We start from the raw sequence: 23,040 nt of genomic DNA on the forward strand, positions 1-23,040 counted from the left end.
TCCAGCACACAGCTGGATAACTGAGTTATGTGATAGGTAAGCTACTGCCTCACAGGTGAGGCAAAAGGAGTTGTAGTGAATGGGGTGACATCAGACTGGTGACTGTCACTAGTGGTGTCCCGTGGGGTTCCATTCTTGACCCAGTTCTCTTCAACATCTTCATTAATGCCCTGGATGCAGGTCTCAAGGGAGTACTAAATAAGTTTGCTGAAGACGCTGAATTGGGAGGAGCTGTCAACTCCCTAGAGGGCAGAGAGGCCCTGCAGAGATCTCCACAAATTAAAGGGTTGGGCAACCACCAACTGTGAAGTTTAACAAGGGTAAGTGCCAGATTCTGTGCCTGGGATGGGGCTGTGTGTACAGACTGGGGAATGAGAGGCTGGAGAACAGAGCTGTGGAAAAGGACCTGGGGGTCCTGGTCAATGGCAAGTTGAACATGAGCCAGCAGTTGCCCTGGCAGCCTCAGGCACAGCATCACCAGCTGGGCAAGGGAGGGGATTGTCCTGCTCTGCTCTGGGGCAGCTTCACCTCGAATGCTGGGGCAGTTTTGGGTGCCACAACGTAAAAAAGACATTAAGCCATTAGAGTGTAATAAAAGAGGGCCATGAGGATGATGAAGGGTCTGGCAGGGAAGGCATATGAGGAACAGCTGAGGTCACTTGGTTTGTTCTGTCTGGAGAAAAGGAGATTGGGGGGGGGGAGGGGAACCTCACTGCAGTTACAATTTCCTTACAATTCTGAAGATCAGTGCAAGGTCATGATGTTTTCACTCTTGTGACCAGTGACGGGGCCCAAGGGAATGGCCTGGAGTTGAGTTAGGAGAGGTTTAAGTTGGATATCAGGAAAAGGTTTTTTTACCTTTTAGGATGGTTGGGCACTGGAACAGGCTCCCCAAGGAAGTCGTCACAACACTAAGTCTGATGGAATTCAAGAAGCATTTGGACAATGCTCTTGGGCACATGGTGTGAGTCTTGAGGAGTCCTGCACAGGGCCAGGAGATGGACTTGATGATCCTGATGGCCCCCTTCCAACTCAGCATAATCTATAATTCTATGATTCTATGAGCAGTTTGTTGTTCTTCTGGCTATTACTGTTTAGCTAAATACATAAATTTATTACTTTTTAGCTAAATACATAATTTAGAGACGGAAAGAGGTACAAACTGTACCGTATTTAACATCAATAACCTGAACACCTTTTTCTTTCAGAGGAATTTTTTTCTTGCAAGCTGCTCTTCTTGACTGGTATGTGTGTTGGCTGTTGCACACAGGTGGCAGTGAAGTAGAATAACTGCAGGTACCAAAATCTAGGAATCTCATAGATGCATTTTAGATCTAGGAATGCTTTTGAACCTTTGCTATAGAAAATAATTAAACTTAAAGAGTTCCTTTAAAGCTCAAACACTTCTGCAGTTTAACTGGAAAGACATCCATGCACTATGAATTTGGACAAGAATCTGCAGGACTGGGAATCCTCAGCAACAGAAGGTCCTGCTTTACACTTAGTCACAGTCATCTCCCTGTGACTCACTGCCTTCTCCTTCCCTAGAAGGGGCCCCTACTTACATTAAGAAAGTATCTCTGTATCACCTGTGACTGATTCTTAACTTCTTCAGTGATTTCATTTGTAATTTTATACAGATGACCAGGCATGTTGTAATGAATATTTTCATTCACCTCTTAAATTCTCAGGACTTACAGACTTTGTGAATAGTAGCTTCAATTGTAAATTCAGTAGGATATACCGCAGAGCAACTTATATTTCTATGGAAGTATAGAATATAGATTCTGCAATTCCACGTACTATTGCAGTGTGTATCCATATGGCAAAAAATGTAGGTATGTACTACAACACTTTTAATCAAGGTTTATACTAAGCCAGAAAAGTGTTGGAACACTTTTATATAAATATTTCCCCAATGAGTCACTAATCCACACATCTCAATAGCTGGCGTGGGGAACACTTGCATTCCAAGCCGTACTGCAAAGGAGGCAGCTTCGAAATAATTTATAAACTAAGTGAATAAGGAACTTTGGAGAGAGGAAAATGAGTTAACAGATAGCAAACCCAGAATACCGAGGGCACTGGCAAGCCCAGCACCTGCCCGTGGAACGCTGCCCGCGCTCCCCGGCCCTGCCTCCCGCGCACCTGGCCGCGCCCCCGCCGCGGGGATCGGGCTCGGGGGCGGAGGGTGGGATCTCAGGCATCGCCTGTGCCTCTTCCCTCCCCCCTTCTTTCCACCTTCTGCTTTATAATTGCCCGCCTCCTTTCTCTCCCCTTTCGCCTTATCAGATGCGGAGCGGCCAGCGTGGAGGGAAGCGGCTCTCCCGCAGCCGGCTCAGCGCCCTCAGCCACGCGTGAAAAGGAGCGGCCGCTCCCCGCCGGCCGCTCCCCGGCTGATGCCCGCACAGGTCGGTGTGCGCTGCGCTTCGTCCCCCTCCACGGCAGGGGCCAGGCGCGCGGGGGGTACAGGCAGGACCGCAGAGCTTCCCATCAACCTGCCCGGACACCTCCGGGGCGGCAGGACGGGAGCGCCGGAGGGAGGATGGGCGAGGGAGGAGGAGATGGAGAAATGGAAGGGGGCGAGCTCAGGCTCGGACGGGAAAACCCCTTTAGGAAACCACTTTAGGAAACCCCCTGCAAAGGCCTTACTTTGATGGCTGATAGTAATTATAACCCCATCAGTCTCACTGTTGCTGTGGCAGAGACCCTGGCTGCAGCCCGGGTCCCGCCGCGGCTGCCTCCTCCCTGCCTCCCTCCCTCGCTCCCTCGCTCCGCGCCGCGCGGTGTCGCGGCAGTCGCTCCGCCCCGGCCCCGCACGGCGCTTTCTGTGCGGAGCTGCCCGGGCTGGCGAGCGCGTCCCCGCCTGGTCCCCGCTCGCTGCCGGCAGCCCCTGGCGCTCACGGGCTCCGTTCCCCGCCTCAGCTCGGCGGAGGCAGCGAGCTCCCCGCGGTCCCTCCCTTAGCCCGGGGCGGGGGCTCTCGCTTTCACACGGCGGGGTGCTGCTGGTGGGGAGCCCCCGAGAGGAGTCGGGAGTCGGGAGCGGAGCCTGTGAGCCGCGGCCCCCGGGCCCCACGCTGCGGGGCTGTGGAGAGGCGAGCGGGAGAGCGCGGTCCCGGTGCCCTCCGCCGCCTCCCTCTGCGGGGCCGGGGCTGGTCGAACTCCGGCTTGGCCCAGCGGGACGTCGAACGTGAGCGCTGCTCCGCAACGAGACACCGAGACAGGGCAAACCCCGAGTGACCTGCCCGTCCTGGGGGCTGCGCTCAGCCTCCTCCCCTGGGCTGGGTGCGCGGAGCCGGGGCAGGGCCCAGCACGAAGGTGTGTGCCGCGTTTGTCCCCCTGCTCTAGAGGGTACGTCCTTCCCTCAGGAGAAGGTGCCCTGTGGCCATGTCCGTGCCAGGAATCCTGGAGCCCAGCTGGGAGAGATGCTCCGAGGAGCGGGGCTCACCTCATGGCAGGGTTCTTGGCTTGCTTGGTGTCTATCCTAGCGCTAGTCTGGCAGATAACTCATTTACCACATACTTACTAAAAGGTGAAATACATAAAGACCAGAAGGAATACGATATTTGTTTTTAGTACCACACAATGTCAGCCGCAAGGTGGCTGCAGACGTGGGTTTCCTTTCCTGGTTAAGTGAACCCTGACGTTCGGATCATTGCAGAGATGAACTTGTGTGTAGTTGATCCAGCACCAGTTATGTCTATTCCAATAAATCTCATTTCTCTGGCTTTTCTATTAAAGCAGCAGTAGACAATGTTTCTAACACAGGATTATCGGTCAGTTAGTATTTATAGCTCTTGCTTTGGAGGAAGGTTTATATTAAATGTAGCAGATGGGGAATTCAGCCACCCCTGTGAGTGAATATTTTAATGTCTGGGTTATTATGGGAGGCAATCCACACATCATCAGTGGTAACTGCCTGGAAGAATAAGTTGCTTGGAGAGTCTGTGTTTACTTGATCCAGATTGTATTCCTGAGTGAGAGGCATCAGTACACAACATGAGATACACAAGAGATGGATTTCAGCCTGTTTTGAGATACTCTTGGGTCTTCCTATTGCCTGTCATTAGGCAGCTGTCTGCTGACTCTGGTCCTTGGGTGTTTGACACTTTGGTTCGTGTAGTAGGAAACCTGGGAACTTTGCACAGGTTTCTGAATTCTGTCTGGAGGATGGGTCTAAGAACTCTGCATAGCAATATATAAGTTCTTGGTGCACATCTTTGATGTGGGTTCTAGGTATTTTCCTCTGTCTTGAGAGATTTATACTATGAGAAATGGATTTAAAATATATGTTTAAGTAATGTGAAATTTGTTGATAGTATGGTTAAAACCGATAACCTCCTTTGGAGATGGAATTTATAATGTATATATTTCTAGAAGTTGTATCAAGCATTCGTGACTGGTTTTGTGACAGTAGACCTACCAACTATAGGACTATAGTTGTCCTACTGGTACAGCTATAGCAGGTTGCAAATGCTCAGAGGGAGAAGAGGATGTAGGTCTTATCCTCTTCTGTTTAATAATGATTGAGGTATTTCAGTCTGGTTTTATATTAGATAGTGGATGAACCACTTGCCATGTGCCTTCAAGACAAGGAAAACATGTAAGGCAAATACAGTGATGGTATGTCAGGACTATTCAAGAAAATGACAGAGGAGGTAAATGTGAGAAACCTACAAAACAGAAATACATAAACCAAAATTTACCCAGGTAAACCTTCAAATTCTCTTTGCTGCCTGCAAGAAATCGACTATTAATTATCTTAATTTGTTTATCCTGTAGAATTTTAACAGGTGAGGACAGCAAAAAATTGTCTTCTTGGCCCAGAAAATTGACTAAAACTAGTGCAGTCAAGTTGAGTGAAAGAGAAATCTTTATAAGTATGGTGCTAGGCTGTATCTTGAGATTGGTACTGTTTTTAAGGTAACTTCTGTGGTCAGGTAAATTGCTCATTCTGAAACTTGCTCTTTGGAGCCAGAATTGTTTCCTGTAACCCAGCTAGTTCACCTAGGACTACCTTTAGTGTTCATATACTACTGCATTCTAAAGTGTTGATTTCTCCTAACTGGTCAAGTTAGTGTAAATGGTTTTGACCATGACTGTAGGTGCAGACACTACAACAGAAAGCACAGGATAAGCTGAATAAAGTAGAAAAAGGAAAATGGACAATGGGAAGAGGATGTGAGTTCCTTCAGAACAAAGTTATGCCTTTTAAAAAAAGCTTCAGAATTCTTTGCCACAGATACCTTGATAAGGTTCTTACAAAACTGGATTGTGTAGAAGTACATGTTGTACTTTGTTATTATCTATAGCTTACTCTTTTTCCAATGCTTGTGTCTGATCAGCAAAGAATTTACAGTTCCTTTTTATGTGGGCCAAGTTTTCCAAACTGTTGCGTAGCCCAAGTGAGGTTCTTTGTCCCTTTCAGGTAAAATGTGCTTTGGTCATAAAACTGCTGCCAGGAAAATTTATCTCCACTGATGTCTGTGGTAAATTCCTTGTTGTTTGTTTGTTTTGTTTGCTTGTTTTAATCAAATCCAGATTTTCCCCACAATTTTCATTAAAGTGGATGGTTTCTCTTTTCCTGTTTAGTAAGTCTTTTTGTTCCATGTGTTTTCAGACCTGCTGATACTGTGTGTATTGAGGGGAGGAAGATGCTGTGTCGATACAAGATACAGAGCTGTTTTCTCTTGGCTTTCTTAGCTGTCACACCTTTTTTCATCAGTGACGTCCAGGGTCAAGGTGAGTCACAAACAAGAAGATGGAGTTTTTCACTCTGATGTGCAGAAATAGACTTTTTATTCCAAATGCAAGTGTTACTTCCTGCTTAATAGGATGTGAATCCAATAATACTGAAATGAAGCAAGAATTTTGCTGCTGAGCTCAGGGAGCAGGTGGGAGTAGAATTACATCTTCATGTGTGCTCTTTGAACCTAGTATCTCAAATAGCATAAATATTTGTGCAAAATCATGTGTCTCAAGATTATACACGTTTTTACTCCTATTTACATGAAAGTACTTAACAGAAATTGCTCTTATTGTCATCTATGTAATCAAGCAAGTTTGAAGGATCAGCTGTGATGTAAAGCTTGCATGGAATATGCATGTTTTTTATCTTGTATGGAATATGTATGTTTTGGAACAGTAGCTGTTGTAGTGCTTATATCATTCCATATTGCACAGATCTGTTAAATGTCACAGACTACTTCTGCAGTTTTTAAAATGCAAATCTCCTTTGTGAATATTAAAGGATACTGCTGGGATTGTTACATACTTGTTGGATTGTATTGACAGTGACTTGACTGCTAGAGAAAATGTATCCTATTGCTTGGGGAAGGAGGGAGGAAGAATACCAATGAGTTTTTATGATTTCTAAAGAAAGGCATTTCTCTCAACTTTAGTTTTATGTAATCCCTTTGATATGAGATTGCATGGGCATAACCAGGAGCAGAATTGGATCCTGGGGTCTTTTAAAGTGATTTGTGTAATGTATTATTCATGAGGACATTTGGAAACTATTGGCAACGTGAGGCTTTCAAAATCCTGACAATGCAGCTAGCAGTGTTATCCAGTCTGCGTGGCACTCGAGTGCTGGGGAAGGATGCACTCTTGGATGTTTGGAAATCTGTGAGCATTTTACAAACCTCTCCCAGAACTGAGGGACACGTGTAAGCTGTAATGTATGATGTCGGCGATGCGAGGTGAATCAACAAATGTATGTTCCCAATGTTCAGTGCATCATTCTGGTCAGAAATTAGTTCCAGAATGTTTGTGACTTAATGAGCCAATAAAGCAAAGCATATGGTTAGTCTTTTCTCTGTTTTTCAGTCCTAATACATATGGTTAAGATTTGCAAAACAGGTCTGGGGTTTGAGATCCACCTCCAGAAAATTTTGCAAAATTCCTTGGTCTTGGAAAACTATATTCTTCTCCACTTTTAAAAACCTTTGATTCCATCAGTTATAGTCGGAGAGTGTTCTCCCTTTAATACCAATACAATGAAATGAAGGTCAGGGATTTTTTTTTTCCACAGTATTCACCCTAACAGAAGCTAGAGTTGGTGTACTTGGAATAAAGAACAATACTTGCCTTGTTCTTAGACTCTTTCAGCAAGCATCAGCTATGGAATGCTGTCAGCAGTGTGATATTAAGCTAAGTAGACCATTGCCTTAGCCCAACACGACTGTTATTCTTTTGAGTTAGGTGATATGAAGTCTCTATTCCATGTTCCCAGAAAAAAATCTCTTGGTATACTAAAAGTAATAAGGTGTTTCTCAAATTCTTTTTGTCAAGTTTGCCACCTCTTGAAGTAAGCTCTTCATGCAGCTGGCAAACTATTTACAATTTTATACCATTTGTTTATCTGTTTTAATCAACTGTACACTCTGCCAACAAGTAGGAAGAGCTGGCATTTGTTCCAGCTTGTGTTTCCTTCCTTTGGCAAAGATGCTCAGGTAAAGGTGTGTAATGTGACTTCTTGGAAAGGAGAATATGTTTGAGACTGAAGCCAAAGTGCCTGAAGCTACAAATTATCCCTTCAGAGGAGCTATGTGGTTGTATCTCACTGTGTCACATAGCACTGTTTGGTTTTGACTCAACAACAATTATTTTTTCAGCTCTGCTGTTTCTTCCCCATTCAATTTAGTGTATAAATAACACATTTTGTCTACTTATGTTCTTATATAGTACATGATTAGTGCTGGGCAAGAAAACCAGTTGAGAATTTCTCATTTATCCATAAAGTAACTAGTTTGAGTGTTTTTCTCTATTTAAAGATGGATTTTCTTTGTGTAGCAATAATTTTCATGTGTTACTACTGTAATTGCTAAGTATCTGCAGTGCATATTACCTTATTCAATTCTTATGACAACAGTAAATAGAAAGCCACAATATTTAGTTAGTATCCAAACTTAGACTATTGGATGTTTTGGAGAATTGTCCATAAGCAATTTATTGTATTTTTCCTTTCCAGTAAGAGTTGAAAACATTCCTTCCCTAGTTGTCTGAAAGAGTTATGTGTTTGGAGTGCTAATTTACCTGGTGGCATAAACCAAAACCTTGAACTTGTCAGTTTTCTTTTGGGTGACTGCTCTAATGTTGCTGACAGCCATTCTCTTTTGCATTCCTGTAAAACCACTTAACGAGATCTAGCTACTGATTTTTTATCAGTTAACTGACTCAGCTTGGATTGATTTTTTTCCCTTTCTGCAAGAAGTGAGATTTTGTTCCACAGACAATAAAGACTCAAAGAAATAAAGATATCCTCTTCAGGTTGGTGAATGAGTAGTAATTCCCATCAATATTTTGTTGTCTGTTTGAGTGCTAGATTTTTAACTTCCTTAGCTATATGTACTTTTCTATGCCAGAACATTAGTCTTTGCACAACTAAGACACAGTTGATTATCTGCCTACTGAATAATTATTTTCTTTCTTATGGGTTATTGCTGTGTGGGAATGTTCCTTCCACTGCACTGCTGCCTTTAATACAAAAACAACCCAGTGAAAATTGACCAGTTATGTAAAGACTATTCTGGCACCCCTTTTCTAGTCTTTCACATTGTAACTCTGTAGTATACAGAAAAACTGGTGATTGTGTCCTTCTTTGCTTGTAAGGTCTGTGATTGTTTTTTATGGGCTCATACATTTACCTGTTTTGGTGATGGCTAATAGCAGTTAGGCCGGAACTATGCTTCTTTGTTAGAAGATGCTTTCATAAATAGCCAAGCTGAAAGCAGGATGGAAAGAAATGATGGGAAAGGAAGATGGCAGACAAAGTGAGCTCTGAAATTCTAAGACATGATTGGGGTTTTTTGGTCAATCTTTGATGTTACTTTGTTGCTCTCTGCTCTGCTTCTTAATCCCCATATGAATTTACCACTTAATCCCAGTAAAATCTGCAGCATTTTCACGCTTGCATGCAGCCATTATTTAAAATTTTATTTTCTATTCCTGAGGCAAAATAATAAAAGGAATTGTATTTTTGCAAACTTCTAGGTATGATTTGTCACTCATGTTCATTCAGCCCCAATTTATTGTGATTTATGTATAGCTTAAAGACACAATGAATCTTGAGAATGAATTAAACACTGTAATCCATAATTACAGTCTGCTTGGCTTTGAAAACTTTTTGCCATAGTCTCTGTCATGTTTTTACAATTATAGCATGCTGAATATTCTTGCAGAAACCTGCCTAGCAAAACATTTTGCAATATCGGGGCCAAATTTTCAAAGAACTGATGTTGTATTTGCAGTGATTCCTGCACACAATCTTGCTCGCAGCCTCTTTCTTTCTAAACTTCGGGGAGGTGACAGGCAGAACTGAAGATGAGGTCTGACAAGATTGAGCCCAGCAACTAAGGAAATGCTTGGGTTGGGTGTGAGCCCAGTGCTGCCAATCAGAGCAGCTTTGAGTGTGAGGAGCTCATGTGCTCCTTGCTGTTTCTGTCCCCTTGCTTCTCTTCTTGAGCTTGTTCTCTGAGGTCTTTGAGAATGCACAGGTGTTGATAAGCTCTTCTTGGTACTTATGTACTTTTCTGTTCTGGTGTCAAGTGCCTCAAGGAGGAGAACTGCACAACCTGCCCTTGGTCTGACAAAACTGCCGCTTAGGGAATGAGAGACTGGATGCAAGGGAATGTATCCTTTGCATTGAACCTCCAAATTCTTACTTCTAAGATCCAAAATGTATTTAATAGTGGATGACCTGGAAAAACATGCACCCCCAAATCTCAAAAAACTACAGCATGCCTTTTTCTTTCTTTCTTTCTTCCCCCAAGCTCCTGGAAAAAGTAGCATGTAGGAAAAAGTTATTGGTTCAGGACAGGTCTTTGGCTGCTACTGGTGCCAGAGCTGCATTGGCTGTAGCAGGTCAAATGGAGAGGCCAGAAATTGTTGGCCAGCACATTCTGCCTGTTGACTCAGACACTCCATGTGCTGTAATCCCTAAATCTCAGACATATCATGATACTGTTGGTTTATTTTATCTAAAGGACCAACAAACTGTGGGCGTGAGCCTAGTCAATTAAGAGCAATTTAGCCCTGGGGAAAAGAAATTGCCACTTGCCTGCTTCAGATTAATTTCCCTGATTTCTTAGACTTACTAACAGAAACTTTAAGATGTAGTGGCAAAGGCACCAAGGGTTTGGAAAATGATGGAGACTGTTCAGGGCACTGTGGAGACAATGGGAAGAGGAGGAATAAGGTTGGAGGTGTTAAAGGTTTTGTAGCCCTTCTGTCATTCAGCCTGTAAATAGCTTCCCTGGCTGCCTTTCCCTGTAGATCAGTTTGTTTTCTGTGAGCCAAATTCTATTCGACTGTATGAAGATTTCCCATTGTTGACAGCCAGGCTGCCCTGCCAGGTGCTCTGCTGCAGCTCTTCAGTGAAAAGGGGACGTGCCTCCCCAAAGCAGAGTGGAAAGGTTTTGTAGAGTGTGGTCCAGCATCAGTGGAGCTTGACTGAGCAGTGGGATGTAAACCTGTGAAAAACTCATTTATGTGCAGAGACACAAAGTTGCTAATAGTCTGGCAACAACATGGGGCAGTTTCTCCATTTGTTCTTATGTGCGTTGCTTCATTGATATTTGCCTCTTTTTCAGTCATTTCATGCTTTTCTTCATTTCACCTGCTGCTTCAGTTTGAATCCTGGGTGTCATCACAATATAAATAGAAGCCAAATTTTACTTACCATCCAGATTGCCCCTAAGTCTTGACTGGCCTGTGCATGCCTGCTAGTCTTGATGAGACTGAAGCAGTGTTTGCAGCTGCAAAGCTTTGTGCTGCTTCAGCCAGGTTTCCAAATTGGGCAGCTGATGTTCCCTTTGCCTTGTGCACACCTGTCTTTTCTCTTGGTTATTCTCTCCTCACAAGGATTTGAAAATTTGGCCCTGGGTGACATTAAATGTGGGGAAATGCCCACAATAATGAGAGGTAAAGGAGTGTAGGTTATGCATATTGTCAGTGTAAGCAAGAGAGCAATTTTAATTCCCATATATTAACAAAGAGCATTTTTATTACCAGCTTTGCCTGCTAAACTAGTGTCTTAACATCTAACACTTTTTGTCTTTCTGTCCACTGCTGTTAGGTTGTTTAGTTTGTTTTGTAAAGACATAAAAGGTCTGTCTGAGGGAAGTAGTACACTTGGGGATGTCATTTTACAAACTAATAAACTGATGTATGTGACATTTTAAATAACTTGCATCCTTTACCATTAAAATTTTGTGTTGTCTTCCTATATGTGTCTATTTTTGTTTAAAATTAGTTAGTCTTTATTTGAATTTAAAATGTTGTTTTCTTTCCAAATTTTCAGTGTCCCCACCAACACGACTAAGATATAATGTAGTGGGTCCTGACAGTGTACAGATCTCTTGGAAAGCCCCCAAAGGGCAATTCACTGGATATAAACTTCTTGTCACTCCAAGTTCAGGTAAAAGTCTCTATGTTCTCTTTTGAGGTGAAAAAACTGTGTTCTCAAAGCATAAAAGGTTTTCATTGTTTAGTGTCATCCTTCACAGTGAAGAAATTGTGAGCAAGCTTTGGGTAATGGAGTACTGGCTGGTCAACAGAAGAGAGATTGATTTCACTAGAGGGTGGTCAGGCACAGAAAATGGGAATCAAGTGCTTGAGGTAGCAGAGGTGGGTCAATGCTTGTTATGCTTCATGTGTAGTCTTTGGGAATTGTCATTGATCATCTGTCTCTACCTTTCTTCCAGTGGGGTGTAAGGAATTCTAGGAATTGTTCAGTGGAAAGTATTGGAATCCTAATTTAGTCAGCCTTCAAGGTGGATCTCCTTGTCCTTTATCCCTTAGTGAGCTGTCAGGAAAAGAACTAAGAAAACAAGTAATCTTTAAAAGTTTTTTGAATGAAGACTTGGAAAGGCAGATACCAAGTGGATGTATAGAGCTATAAAGGTCCTACATCTCTACATTTAAAATTAAATTTAGAACAGAAACTGTTTTAAAATATGGTTAAAATACATCTTTTTATATATATTGTCATGCAATCTTAATATGTAAACGGACATATAAATATTTATATTTACCTGTTCAATAACAAGTATTTATTTGTTCAATATTTGTATTTATACATGACAGTTTCCTAGCACAAAGAAAGTTGGCAAAGCAAGTATTCAGAGGTGATGTGGGTATGGCAGGGTCCGAACTGGCAACCAATCACAGAGGGAAAGCCTGTTGGTATGATGTTACCAAACTTGGCAGATTTTGTAAATTGTTTCTCTTTTTCTTAATGATTTTGCTGGACACCATGGCTGTTTCATGAGGCCTAGATATAAATGCTGATCTTAAGAGCCTTTGTGTTTAAGAAAACTGGTTAGACTGCCTATTTTGTTGCTTTTCTGGGATGTTCTCTGGCCTGGCTGTATGGATAGTCCAAAACTGGGTAAAGTGGGAATGCTTAAGTCATGGTAGAGCTTGAGGTATTTTTAAGTCATTACATTTACTGTACTATAAGAAAAGCAAACAAAGTTATGTATTTGTTGGTTTTTGTCTTTTCTCCTATAGGTGGAAAAACAAATCAATTAATTCTTCAAAATACTGCAACCAAAGCAATTATTCAAGGTCTCATTCCAGATCAAAATTATGCCCTTCAGATCATTGCATTCAGTGAAGACAAGGAGAGTAAGCCAGCACAAGGCCAGTTCAGAAGTAAGTGTCTCTCTATGGCTGACATACAGAATGTATCAGATATTTAATGCAACTTCTGAAATGGTAACAAGTCTTACACAAAGTGGAATGATGGAAAAACAGGGTTTTTTGTGGTGGAAGGAAAATCAAATCCTTGTATTTTAACTGGTGTAAGAATAGGTGGAGGCATGAATTAATTGCATTGCATGTTCTTGCATTGGGGTCTTTGTTTCCATTGGATTGACATCCCTTTCTTCCTTGTTTCATTAGGAAATTAGCTGGTATTTCATGGAAAGAATCTTCAATGAGTAGAAATAAAGTGCTATATTCTGATACTTTAAAAATTTCCTTTTTATTAAAACAGTGTTATAGCTGTTCCAACTGGCTAATAGATGCTAGTTCAGTAGTATGAAAGACTGATTTCTTAATCGTCTTCACCTGTCAAATATGTTTACAAACTTAATTTTTTATATGATCAAGACATGCTTTTACTATCTATATCATAGTGGTATATACACATCTTATCTGATTTATCTTGATCTTCATGTTAAATGTTTTAAATATGCTTAGTGGAGATTTGGTTAATAATGTGGCAGTGCAGTATAGTTGAAAGCCTAATGAATTCTCTGATGCTACATTTTCCTCACTGTCTTTGCCAAGCTACCTTTCTCTTAAAACCAGCACAAGATAAAATATGCTGAGTACTTGATGTGGCATGTATCCAAGTCCTTTTAGCTTTTCACCACTACAACTGTGTATTTACTACCTTAAGCTCTGTCCTGGTTAGGAAACCCACAAAACCACAGATTACTTTAGCATTAAAAAGAAGCCTACAGAAGGCAACAGCAAATTCTATAATATTAGGTGTAGCTGTTTTTGAAATGGCATTTAGGAAAAGTAGAGCTGGCAACACAATTTAGGGATATGGGGATTATGTTCTATTTAGTATACTCTCTTTGCTGCACTTAAGGCTGGAGTTTCATTTAAAAGCATGATGCCTTTAATGAGTAAAGAATGCAGAAACAGCATATATACAAATCCTTTTTTTGCTCTCCTGTGTTATAGGGATTTTTTAACCTTGTAGTCTGACATGTGGCCACTAATTCTTGAGATGAAAAAAGGTCAAATATATAAAGAATTTTGAGAATACTCTGGCTTAGTGCATTGGAAGTATGGTTTTAATGCTCTGGAGTTGTAACTGATGTACTAAGAATTCTCAAACTTACAATAAAATTTTATTGTAAAAGAGTATTTCTCTTTATATAGCGAGGGATGCATTCTTATTCTAATACATAGTGTTTAATGAACTAAGATCATGTACTAGATAAAATCTTTGTCTGTGTAAATGTTGGAGTAAAACTGCTGTCTTGAGTCTTCCTGTGTGGTTGGAATTATGACAGTTCCCAAGTCCAGAAATCTGTCAGGATGTGACCGACCTGCCTCCTTTGGACATTTTCAGACTTTTGTACCATTTCCTCTGGAGACTTGCCCCTCAATAGCTCTAGCATTAGAGGAGGCCAGCTAGTTGGCTTTGCTCTTGGGCTTTTTTCAAAGGAATGCTCCCAGAAGGATAAGCAGCAGCATCCTTTTTGGCCGATATTATTCTGGTATTTCACCTCTCGTTTTAATCAGTCTTGTTCAGTTAAGGATTAAACACAGACTTCTGACTAAGACCTGGTGCTGTTGTGGCATTCTGTAACTCAGCTAATAACAAAGATCTGCCTTGGTAAAAGCTGGCTCCTCAGCAAACTTGTGAACTTGAATTTGCTCCTAAATCAGTTACACAATTGTTTGCTAAAGGCAGAGGTGATACACAGTCACGCATGTTATCTTAGGAAGGAGAGGAGTCAAAGTTTCAGTTTTTTTGTTCTCACCTCTGTTAGGAGTGTGAGCACTGTAGGTTCTGCAAAGGGTTGTCATACTGAGAAAATCACCTTCAGATGTTTGTCAGCTCGTTGTCTTCCTTAGAACTTAGTCTTGTGATTATATTTTGGATTGGAACTTGGAACACTCCTGGTTGATTCAGATATTCCACGTACTATTGGGTAGATTATTGAAGTCCGTTTGACTTTGGTTCCACTAATGTGCAACAGAATATTTGCGCTGTCTCTCTTACATAGTCAAGAGACAGATAACCTCCTTTCATGCCCTTACAGTGTTTTTTTGAAAGATGTAGCACAGAGAGACTTTGGTCCTGGCTGAGGATCAGTGCCTGCTTGGATGAATGTCAGTCATAATCCAATTTTACATAAACTAAGAAGTGTAATTGGAGTAGAATTTTATTTTTCTGTGGAAGATATTCTCAGCTTCGTTGTTTTAAGCTTTTCCTGGCTGTTGCAGACAGCTGGAGTATGGATACCAATGAGCATTCCAAGAAAATTCTGGAAGGGTTTTTTCTTCCCAATATGTGACTTTAGCAGTGACTTTGTCAGAATCTTTCAGACCATTAGTAGAGCACTACTGGCTACTAATGTAATGTTAGGAATTGCTAATCAAATGGAGTTCTGCTTGGCTGTTGTGAGAGAGTGGAGATATAGTAAGGGATGTATCCCACCCACTTGTGGAATGGGAAACTGTCAAAGCCTCAGCTCTGGAGCAGCCTTGCACTCCTGGAAGTATTTGGTGCCCTGACTACAGATTTGGGCATGTGATCTAAGCTGATTCTGTAAAGAGGACAGTGTAACAGCTGGCTTGTGTGCTTTTGTGTTGACTGACTTGGAGGGAAACTTTGCAATGCTGGACTTTCCCCAGCTAGCTTTGCCAATTTGCTGGACTGTATTTCCAGTGTGGGATCTTGTCTGCATGGGCTTAGGTGCTGATGTCACTATTTGGAATCTCGTGTGTGAAGAGAGTCAGTTTTGAGAGCTTTAATGATGATAGAATGGGGAAAGAGCCATGAAAATAATAAATGCAAAGGGAGGGAGGGAAAACACAGAAACAGTAACTCATTACCTAAACATATCTTCAGATGCTCTGTGCAGCTACTTTACCAGGAAGAAGAAAATTACATGCTTCTAACTGCCTTGTTTTTGTTTAATTGATTTTCCCCCTTACTTTACAGTTAAAGACATAGAAAGAAGAAAAGACACAAGTAAATCCAAGGTGAAGGATCCAGAAAAAACAAATGCGAGTAAACCAGCTCCGGAAGGTCAGATCATAACACATATGACTTATGTGATATTCTGAATATAATCAGCTTCTTTATTTAACTTGGCCACTGTAGAGATTTTCTGTAAGTCATTACTTTAAATCTGGTTCCCAGGGTTAAATTAAATAGAGGGGGAAGAAACAGTATTTTCAGAAATATTGGAGAGTTGCTACAGGGGTATTGCTTTTATTTCTGTGTTTTGCTTCTCTTTTTTATAAAGTCCTAAATGTCATCATGAATAGATAAAAAATATTAAATAATTTTAGATAATATTAAAAGCTGCTTTTAGATAATATTAAAAGCTGCACCACTGGGTGCACTTTGAGTAGTAGAAGAATCATGCAGGTGTGTGTGCACGTAATAACAACTTCTTGTCTTGGCTGTCAGACAGACTGGCAGTATTAATTCCCACCAAATTAATAATATTGTGTAATTAGTCACATAATAACTTGATAAGTCTGTCCTTGTGTAGGTTGTATATATGAAAACATTTGAAACATTTTGAGGGAGGGGAAAAAAATGGAGTTAATTTTGTCCTGTTGCAAGGAGCCAGTCTTCTGGTGAAATGTGATACTGTTTGCCATGAGAAGTTTGTCTAGTTTGGATGAAAATCTATTTCAAGCCTAATATGCATCTCTATTTCCTGTTATTTTAAAATTCAAATAGCATCTTCTTTATGAAGTAACCCCAACAATAATTATTCCCTTCAGTGGTTATTTATGGTATATAGAACAAGAAGAGCTTGGTATGACCTTAAATAGTCTCTCTGTGAATAAACTGGACCGTTTCAAGGACCCCATTTTCCCCTTCCATATAAATCTGTCTCCAGTAATGAAAGTGTCGAAGACCTCACCCAAAGCTCCTTGAAGCCCACACAAATTTTTCTTTTGTGGGTTTTTATTCCTACCACATTTTTATGTCATGTTGTATTTATTAACACTATGCAAGTTTGTTTCCATACAGCATTTCTCAAACCAAAGCACCCTTGAATTCCATTGGGTGCATTGGAAGAATATTAGCTAGTGTGTGCCACACTAAAGAGACAAGTTGTACCTGCTAGTGCATGACAGGGTAGTGGATGGGTGATTTTCCTACATCATGTCTGGAGGAAGACTGAGCTGGAAGAAATTACAGAACTGAGAGGGAAAATGTGATTTGCTTTCTTAATGAAGGACAATTGATAAAAGTTGAAGGAGGGAAAACTGGGTCTGTACTTGGAAAATGTTGATTAAATACAGACAGAGGAAAGTGTCTGCCAGACTGCAGGAGAGCATTTATGCTTTTTCATGGAGTAAGGGCAAAACTGCAATTGGCGAGAGGAGCTTGGGTCTGCAGTCTCTCCCCTTTTAGGATTCATGTTTACTTTTGAAGTCATTAGTTTAGTCACCTTCCTCATCCCTACACCACTTTTTACTCATCTGAATTTTTTCAGTTGTATCAGGGCAATTTGTAAATGGACTAAGTACATCTGCATCCAGCACTTCTGGAAAGATATTGCCTTATACTTACTGTAACAGGTTTTACTAGAAAACTGGGGTGCACATTTAAAACTAAAGTAAAATTTAGAAACTTCTTGATCAGCAAACCTGATCATAAAGAAAAAAATAAAATGCTAATTTTTATGAATTCTTGAATTTGTTTAGCCCTATTTCCAACTCAGCTATATATTGTTGTACAGTAACAGAACTTTTTCCTCTAGTCTAACTATTGCATATTTCTCTGCTTTGCACAGTATAATGATTATTCAAAGTGATGAAGATTACAACTGAATGACTTCAATAAGAGTAGGGTGAGATTCCAAGTGAAAACATTGGGCAAAAATAACAGCATCAGCAAAAAATATGTAGCTGGGGTAGAAGTGAATTCAGAATGGATATACAGAAAGGAATGGTATCAAAACTTTCCTAGTTTAATATATAAAGACTGTTCCACCTCAAATTGAAATAGAATCAAAGAAATAAGGAAAAGTCTGAAAGAAATGGATTAAATAAATAAGTGCAAAATTTTACAGCAAATCCATGAATAATAACTTGATCCTCTGCAGATGTTTGACAGGAAATTATTTGAGTACAACCAAATTAATTCAGGCCAGCAGTTAATTGGTTTCATAACCATTTAGTGTATGGCTAAATTTGATGGATTTAATAGCAACCCTGATACATTCTGTGTCTGTATTTTTATCTTTGGTCAAGTTGGCTACACCTTGGGAGTTAACACTACAGAAGAAATTATTAGAATCATAAAATCATTAGGGTTGGAAAAAATGTGCATCATTGATTTTGACCTAGTACCACCATGTCCACAAAAACATCTCATGAAGTGCCATCCATTCAGTTGTTGAACGCTTCCATGGATGGTGATGGCACCAATTCCCTGGGCAGCCTGTTCCAATGTTTATCCTCTCTCAACATAAAATTTTTCATAATATCCGATCTGAATCTCCCCTGGATTAACATGAGGCCACTTCTCTTTGTCCTGTCACTGTTACGTGGCAGAAGAGGCCGATCCCCACCTGGCTGCAGCCTCCTTTCAGGGAGTTGGAGAGAGTGACAAAAGTCTCCCCTGAGTCTCCTTTTCTCCAGGCTAAACGCCCTCAGCTCTCCTCATCAGACTTGCGCTCCATACCCTTCCTCAGCTCCATTGCCCTTCTCTGGACACACTCCAGCCCCTCAATGTCCTTCTTGTAGTGAGAGGCCCAGAACTGGACGCAGCATTTGAGGGATGTCCTCATCATTCCCAAGTACAGGGACAATGTACTAGGAGACAATCCCAGCCCTGGTCCTGCTGATCACACTGTTTCTGATCCAGGCCAGGATGCCATTGGCTTTCCTGGCCACCTGAGCACACACTGGCTCATGTTCAGTCACTGCTGACCAGCCCCCCCAGGTCCTTTCCCAAGGGCAGCTTTCCAGCCACAGTTCCCCAGCCTGCAGTGCTGCTTGGGGTTGTTTTTGACCCAAGTGCAGGACCCAGCCCTTGGCCTTGTTGAACCTCACACCACTGGCCTTGGGCCACAGGCTGGATCTAGATCCTACCCTCTCCTACCCTCCAGCAGATGGAGAGTCATGCCCGGCTTGGTGTTGTCTGTGACCTTATTGAAAGTGTTATTAATCTGTTTGTATAACCTTTTAAAAATCTTTTATGCTGACAGCTAGGTTGAGTTAGATGTAATAATATCTTACCTGAGAACAAGAGCAATCTTTGCCTATAACACAAATTGAAAACAACCATTGTCCGGGCTACTATTGTCAGTGGTTGTGGCTTCTGTTCTTCTCTTGAGTGAAGGAGGAGCACAATGCCCCAGTTAATAGTGCCAAGTTTTGATATAAAGAGGTGCCTTCTGTGAGAATCTGCACCTCTTGTTACAGAATGATGCTTACTGGCATTAGTAAACCAGAAAATCTAAAATCATTTTCAGGGGCAGAACTAATAAAGCACATCAATGTACTTGTCAGTGAGTATGAAAAAAGATTAAGAACTCTTTCAATGTTACAAGCTCTGGTTTGTGCATTATGATAAGTCATGTATCCTGCTGATTTTCCTGAAAGGCACTACATAATTGTATGAACTTGTTGTTGATAAATACTTAGCTAATTTACCTTCTTCAGGGTCACACAATAAACCCCAGAAATTTCTCTTTCCATTTCAATGGGACAAAGATTTCACTATAACCTTTCTACTCCTAGAAACCAGGTCTTGGCTATGAAATGCAACATATAAATACCTGTACTCATGATTCTAGGTAGTTCCAGAGCATTTCACTTTTATTTTCATGTGTGGTTGGGAGGACTGTTTATGTAGTACTGTCCATTATTTAATTACTAACTGTCTAAGGCTCTGAGCAGTGCTGGGAGTTCTAAATGCCTTCTCCTGAACTCCAAAATTTACTTTCTTCTTCTGTCCTTAAATTAAATTGTTATTAGGATTTTCCTCTATCTTTATGAAAGTCTGTCAACAGCTTGTATGGCTTGCTAGTGAAGCAGCTTCAGCAACCTAGATTAAAATTTTCCATCTATTCTGTACTATTCATTCAAGTAGTTGAAAAAGATTCCCTACTTTTCTGCTGTATTGTGCTCTTATCACAAGCAAAGCTCCAGTGTATATCCAGTAATGTCATGGTGCCAAATTAAGTCAGGCTTAATGTCTAGCAGTCCTCCATCAAATGTTCACTTTATATTTGATTTCCAGAAACTTTCTGTAATTCTTCTGCATGACCACTTTCAACTTTTGAATCTCCTTTCTATATTTTTGAGAACCTGTCATTTTTCAGCTTAGTGATTTATCACTGCTGTGCACACTCATATTAATAATGTCAGAAGCCTTTTCTCTTTCTGTCTGTTGAGAAAAAGCTCACAGATGCAGCTTCTTTCAGCACGCACTGATATTTGAGTGCTTGTACCCTGGCTCCTCTCCAGCTCCCTCATGTACAATGCTCTTTTCTGTACAGTGACAGGGGTTAATACATTCTGTGCCTTCTCAGATGTTTTACAGTTTCTCAGAGAGCTTCTATGACTGATTCTCTAATCAAATCCCTTTGGGGAGGGGAGAATCAGTGGTTTGACTATATTGTCTGGCAAATATATGACTATATCTTTTTCTGCAGAATATTTCTCCATGTATCTGAATTGGGCTTAACTACCCATTTCAATATAAACAACAAAACACTGAGGCCAATTTTATCTGCATTCATGTTGATTTGATTAGGGATTTTTAGTTGAGAGGTGTGGTGCCTTAGTGTAGGCTAGCAGCCAAACTCCCACCTAGCTGCTTGCTCATTCCTCTCCCCCGCAGGATGGGAGAGAAAAAAGGAACAACAGGAATGAAAGAGTTCATAGGCTGAGATAAAGACAGGGAAACTGCTTACCAGTTACCATGGTAGGCAAACAGAGTCAAGTGGGGGAAGATTTACGTAATTTATTGCCAGTTAAAAAATTTGCTAATGTGGGTAGTGGGAAACAAAAGAGACAAACATTAAAACAACAGCTTTCCTTTCCATTTTCCCAGGCTCAGCTTGACCTCCTCCCAGACTCCTCTCCTCCTCCCTTGTTATCACTGCAAGTTACACGCAGTCCAATTCCCTACAGAGAGGAAGCAAGTGATGTAAAAGGGGTGTTGAGAGATTGTTATCAGGGTGTAGTGGTCTCCCTCTTCCATTCCTTTCTTCTCATACCTTTCTTCTCCATGTATGTCATCTGCAGGCTGCAGAGAATATCTGCTCTGCAGTGGAGCACGCTGTCCTCTGACCTTGGGCTTCTCTCTGCTGTTTCTCACCATTTCTAACTTTCCTTCACTCTTTGCTGGGCATTTTTGTTCCTTTCTTAAATATGTTTTCCCATAAGTGCCACTATCTGTCCCTGGACACTTGGCCTCTTTTCAGAGGCCTCCTGCAGCCTCCCTCCTGCCAAACCTGTCCACAAACACCCAATACCAAAGGTGCTCCATTAGTGCTTTACTAGAGTAAAGAATTTACACAGTCTTTAACCTGTCCTGTTTGGAATTTCCCTTATGCAGATCTCACACCAAGATGATTTAGATGCATAGAGCATGTATGGGTCAGATTTCTCTTCTGAATCAGGTGGTGCAGGATAAGCCTTACACAGTCTGTAGACTTTGAAACAATGAGAAAGAAAACTCCCACAAAAGACTGTGACTTGTGTATCACAATGTTAATTACTTTCTCATTGTAAAGTGCATGTAATAGAGTCATACAGTAAGTATGACTGGTTAGGGAGGTCAGGGATCTTCAGTGCCCAGCACAGAATACGGAGGTTTGTTCAGCCTTCCAGAATCAAAATTGTGTTTCACCCCACAGTAAGCCCACTAGGGGCAGGAGTGGATTTTTCACCGCTTTCTGTGAAAATCCAGTGATATGGTGCTGAGTTAAAATATCTGGGGGAACTGCAGCTTTTTCAATCCCTGAAGTGCCTCTTTCTGATGGGAGTCACCTTTACCATATGCCAGGAGCAAAACTGGAACTGGAACATTAGCTGAGTTCTCTGGGCTGGTGGGGAGCCAACTGAAAGCTCTGAGAAAATGGGTGATGCCACCCAGTTCCCTGCCCAAATGAAAAACAGAGGAAGCTCTAGGAGAAATTGGTTGACAATAAAGGCTAGATATGAGTTCCACATTGTGGAAGACTAGGACAAGCAGGTGGAAATTTAGGACAGGGAATTTATAACTAATCTATTGTCAATGAATAGACATGGACAACGTGGCAATGGAAAATTTAAGTAGTGAGTGAGTGAAAAACAGCATAGAAATCATAGTGGGCTTTAGAGATAGAAAAGCAGAAGCTCTGTAAAATGAGCTGTGTAATGCCATGCCTTGGCATTAGGTGCATATGTCAGGTTACATTATTTGTATGTAAGTAATATAATCTAAACTAATGTTAAAAACAGCAGCTAGTGACTTCATGTGCCTTGATCAATAGTCCTGCACTGCATATTAATTTAAATTAAAAAGTATTTGAGGAAGAGATAAAAATTACCTGTCAAGAGAAACAAAGGTTTGCTTTGAAAGAATTTAACATTATTAATGATCTTTAATGAATCTAACCTTGTTTCTGATATTATTATGATTGTGATTATTTGCACAGGTATACACATATACAAGTTATAAATACCATGAAGAATAGCTGCTCATTTAGCTACCTCTGACACATGCTGTTTCCACTTTCCTCTTTTTTTCTTTTTTTCTTCACTACTCAGTGATGCATGGAGAAGAGCTTTTAGTTCTATTGTACTACATTTTGAGGCTTTAGTACTTTCAGGGTTTAGTATCATAAAGTGTTCCGGAAAGCCTGAAGCCATCTGTCATGTGATATCTACCTGCTAAGTAGTAATAAGTATGCCTGCAGTGTCTTTTGGGTGAATATGATCTGCCAGGGCTCAGTTGCCTGTAAAAACTGTGTAGACAAATCCAAAGTTATTTTGTTTTGTGGTGGCTTAGTTTTTGATAATATTTTTGAACTTCCTGATGTGTTATGCATTATAAGTGATAATATTATTTACATTACTTCTACAGTCTTTCAATGTAAATGTTTCTGAATTATTATTTTTTTCATAATGTGTTTTTTATTCTGTCAGTCAATGCAGAAGGCATAACCTTTCTCATGGTATACTTGTCTGAGATTTCTGTTTTAATAGCTCTTGGAGTGAGGTGGAATCAGTCTTCTGACAGTGATAAAAATGAGAGGTGTGGTAAGCTTAGAAAATTTACTGATTTGCATTCTTCTTTCAACATTCCTATACATTTGA

The 23,040-nt window shown here is 40.9% G+C and overlaps 1 protein-coding gene across 6 annotated transcripts in view; it reads left to right on the forward strand.

Annotated features, from left to right (window-relative positions):
• The first annotated feature begins 2,279 nt into the window (after nt 1–2,279).
• COL14A1 (collagen type XIV alpha 1 chain) overlaps nt 2,280–23,040 on the forward strand; it is a 114,216-nt gene continuing 93,455 nt past the window's right edge. For all 6 annotated transcript variants that reach the window (XR_010030198.1, XR_010030199.1, XM_063173464.1 and 3 more), the window contains exons 1-5: nt 2,280–2,411; nt 5,621–5,742; nt 11,303–11,419; nt 12,514–12,657; nt 15,698–15,784. Coding sequence is in view for 4 of the 6 variants with exons in the window: in XM_063173464.1 (XP_063029534.1) it covers nt 5,655–5,742; nt 11,303–11,419; nt 12,514–12,657; nt 15,698–15,784 (436 nt within the window). In the remaining 2 variants the exon portion in view is untranslated. The remainder of the gene's footprint in view (nt 2,412–5,620; nt 5,743–11,302; nt 11,420–12,513; nt 12,658–15,697; nt 15,785–23,040) is intronic.

The sequence above is a fragment of the Melospiza melodia genome, chromosome 1, assembly GCF_035770615.1.
Source record: "Melospiza melodia melodia isolate bMelMel2 chromosome 1, bMelMel2.pri, whole genome shotgun sequence".
Classification (NCBI taxonomy): domain Eukaryota; kingdom Metazoa; phylum Chordata; class Aves; order Passeriformes; family Passerellidae; genus Melospiza; species Melospiza melodia.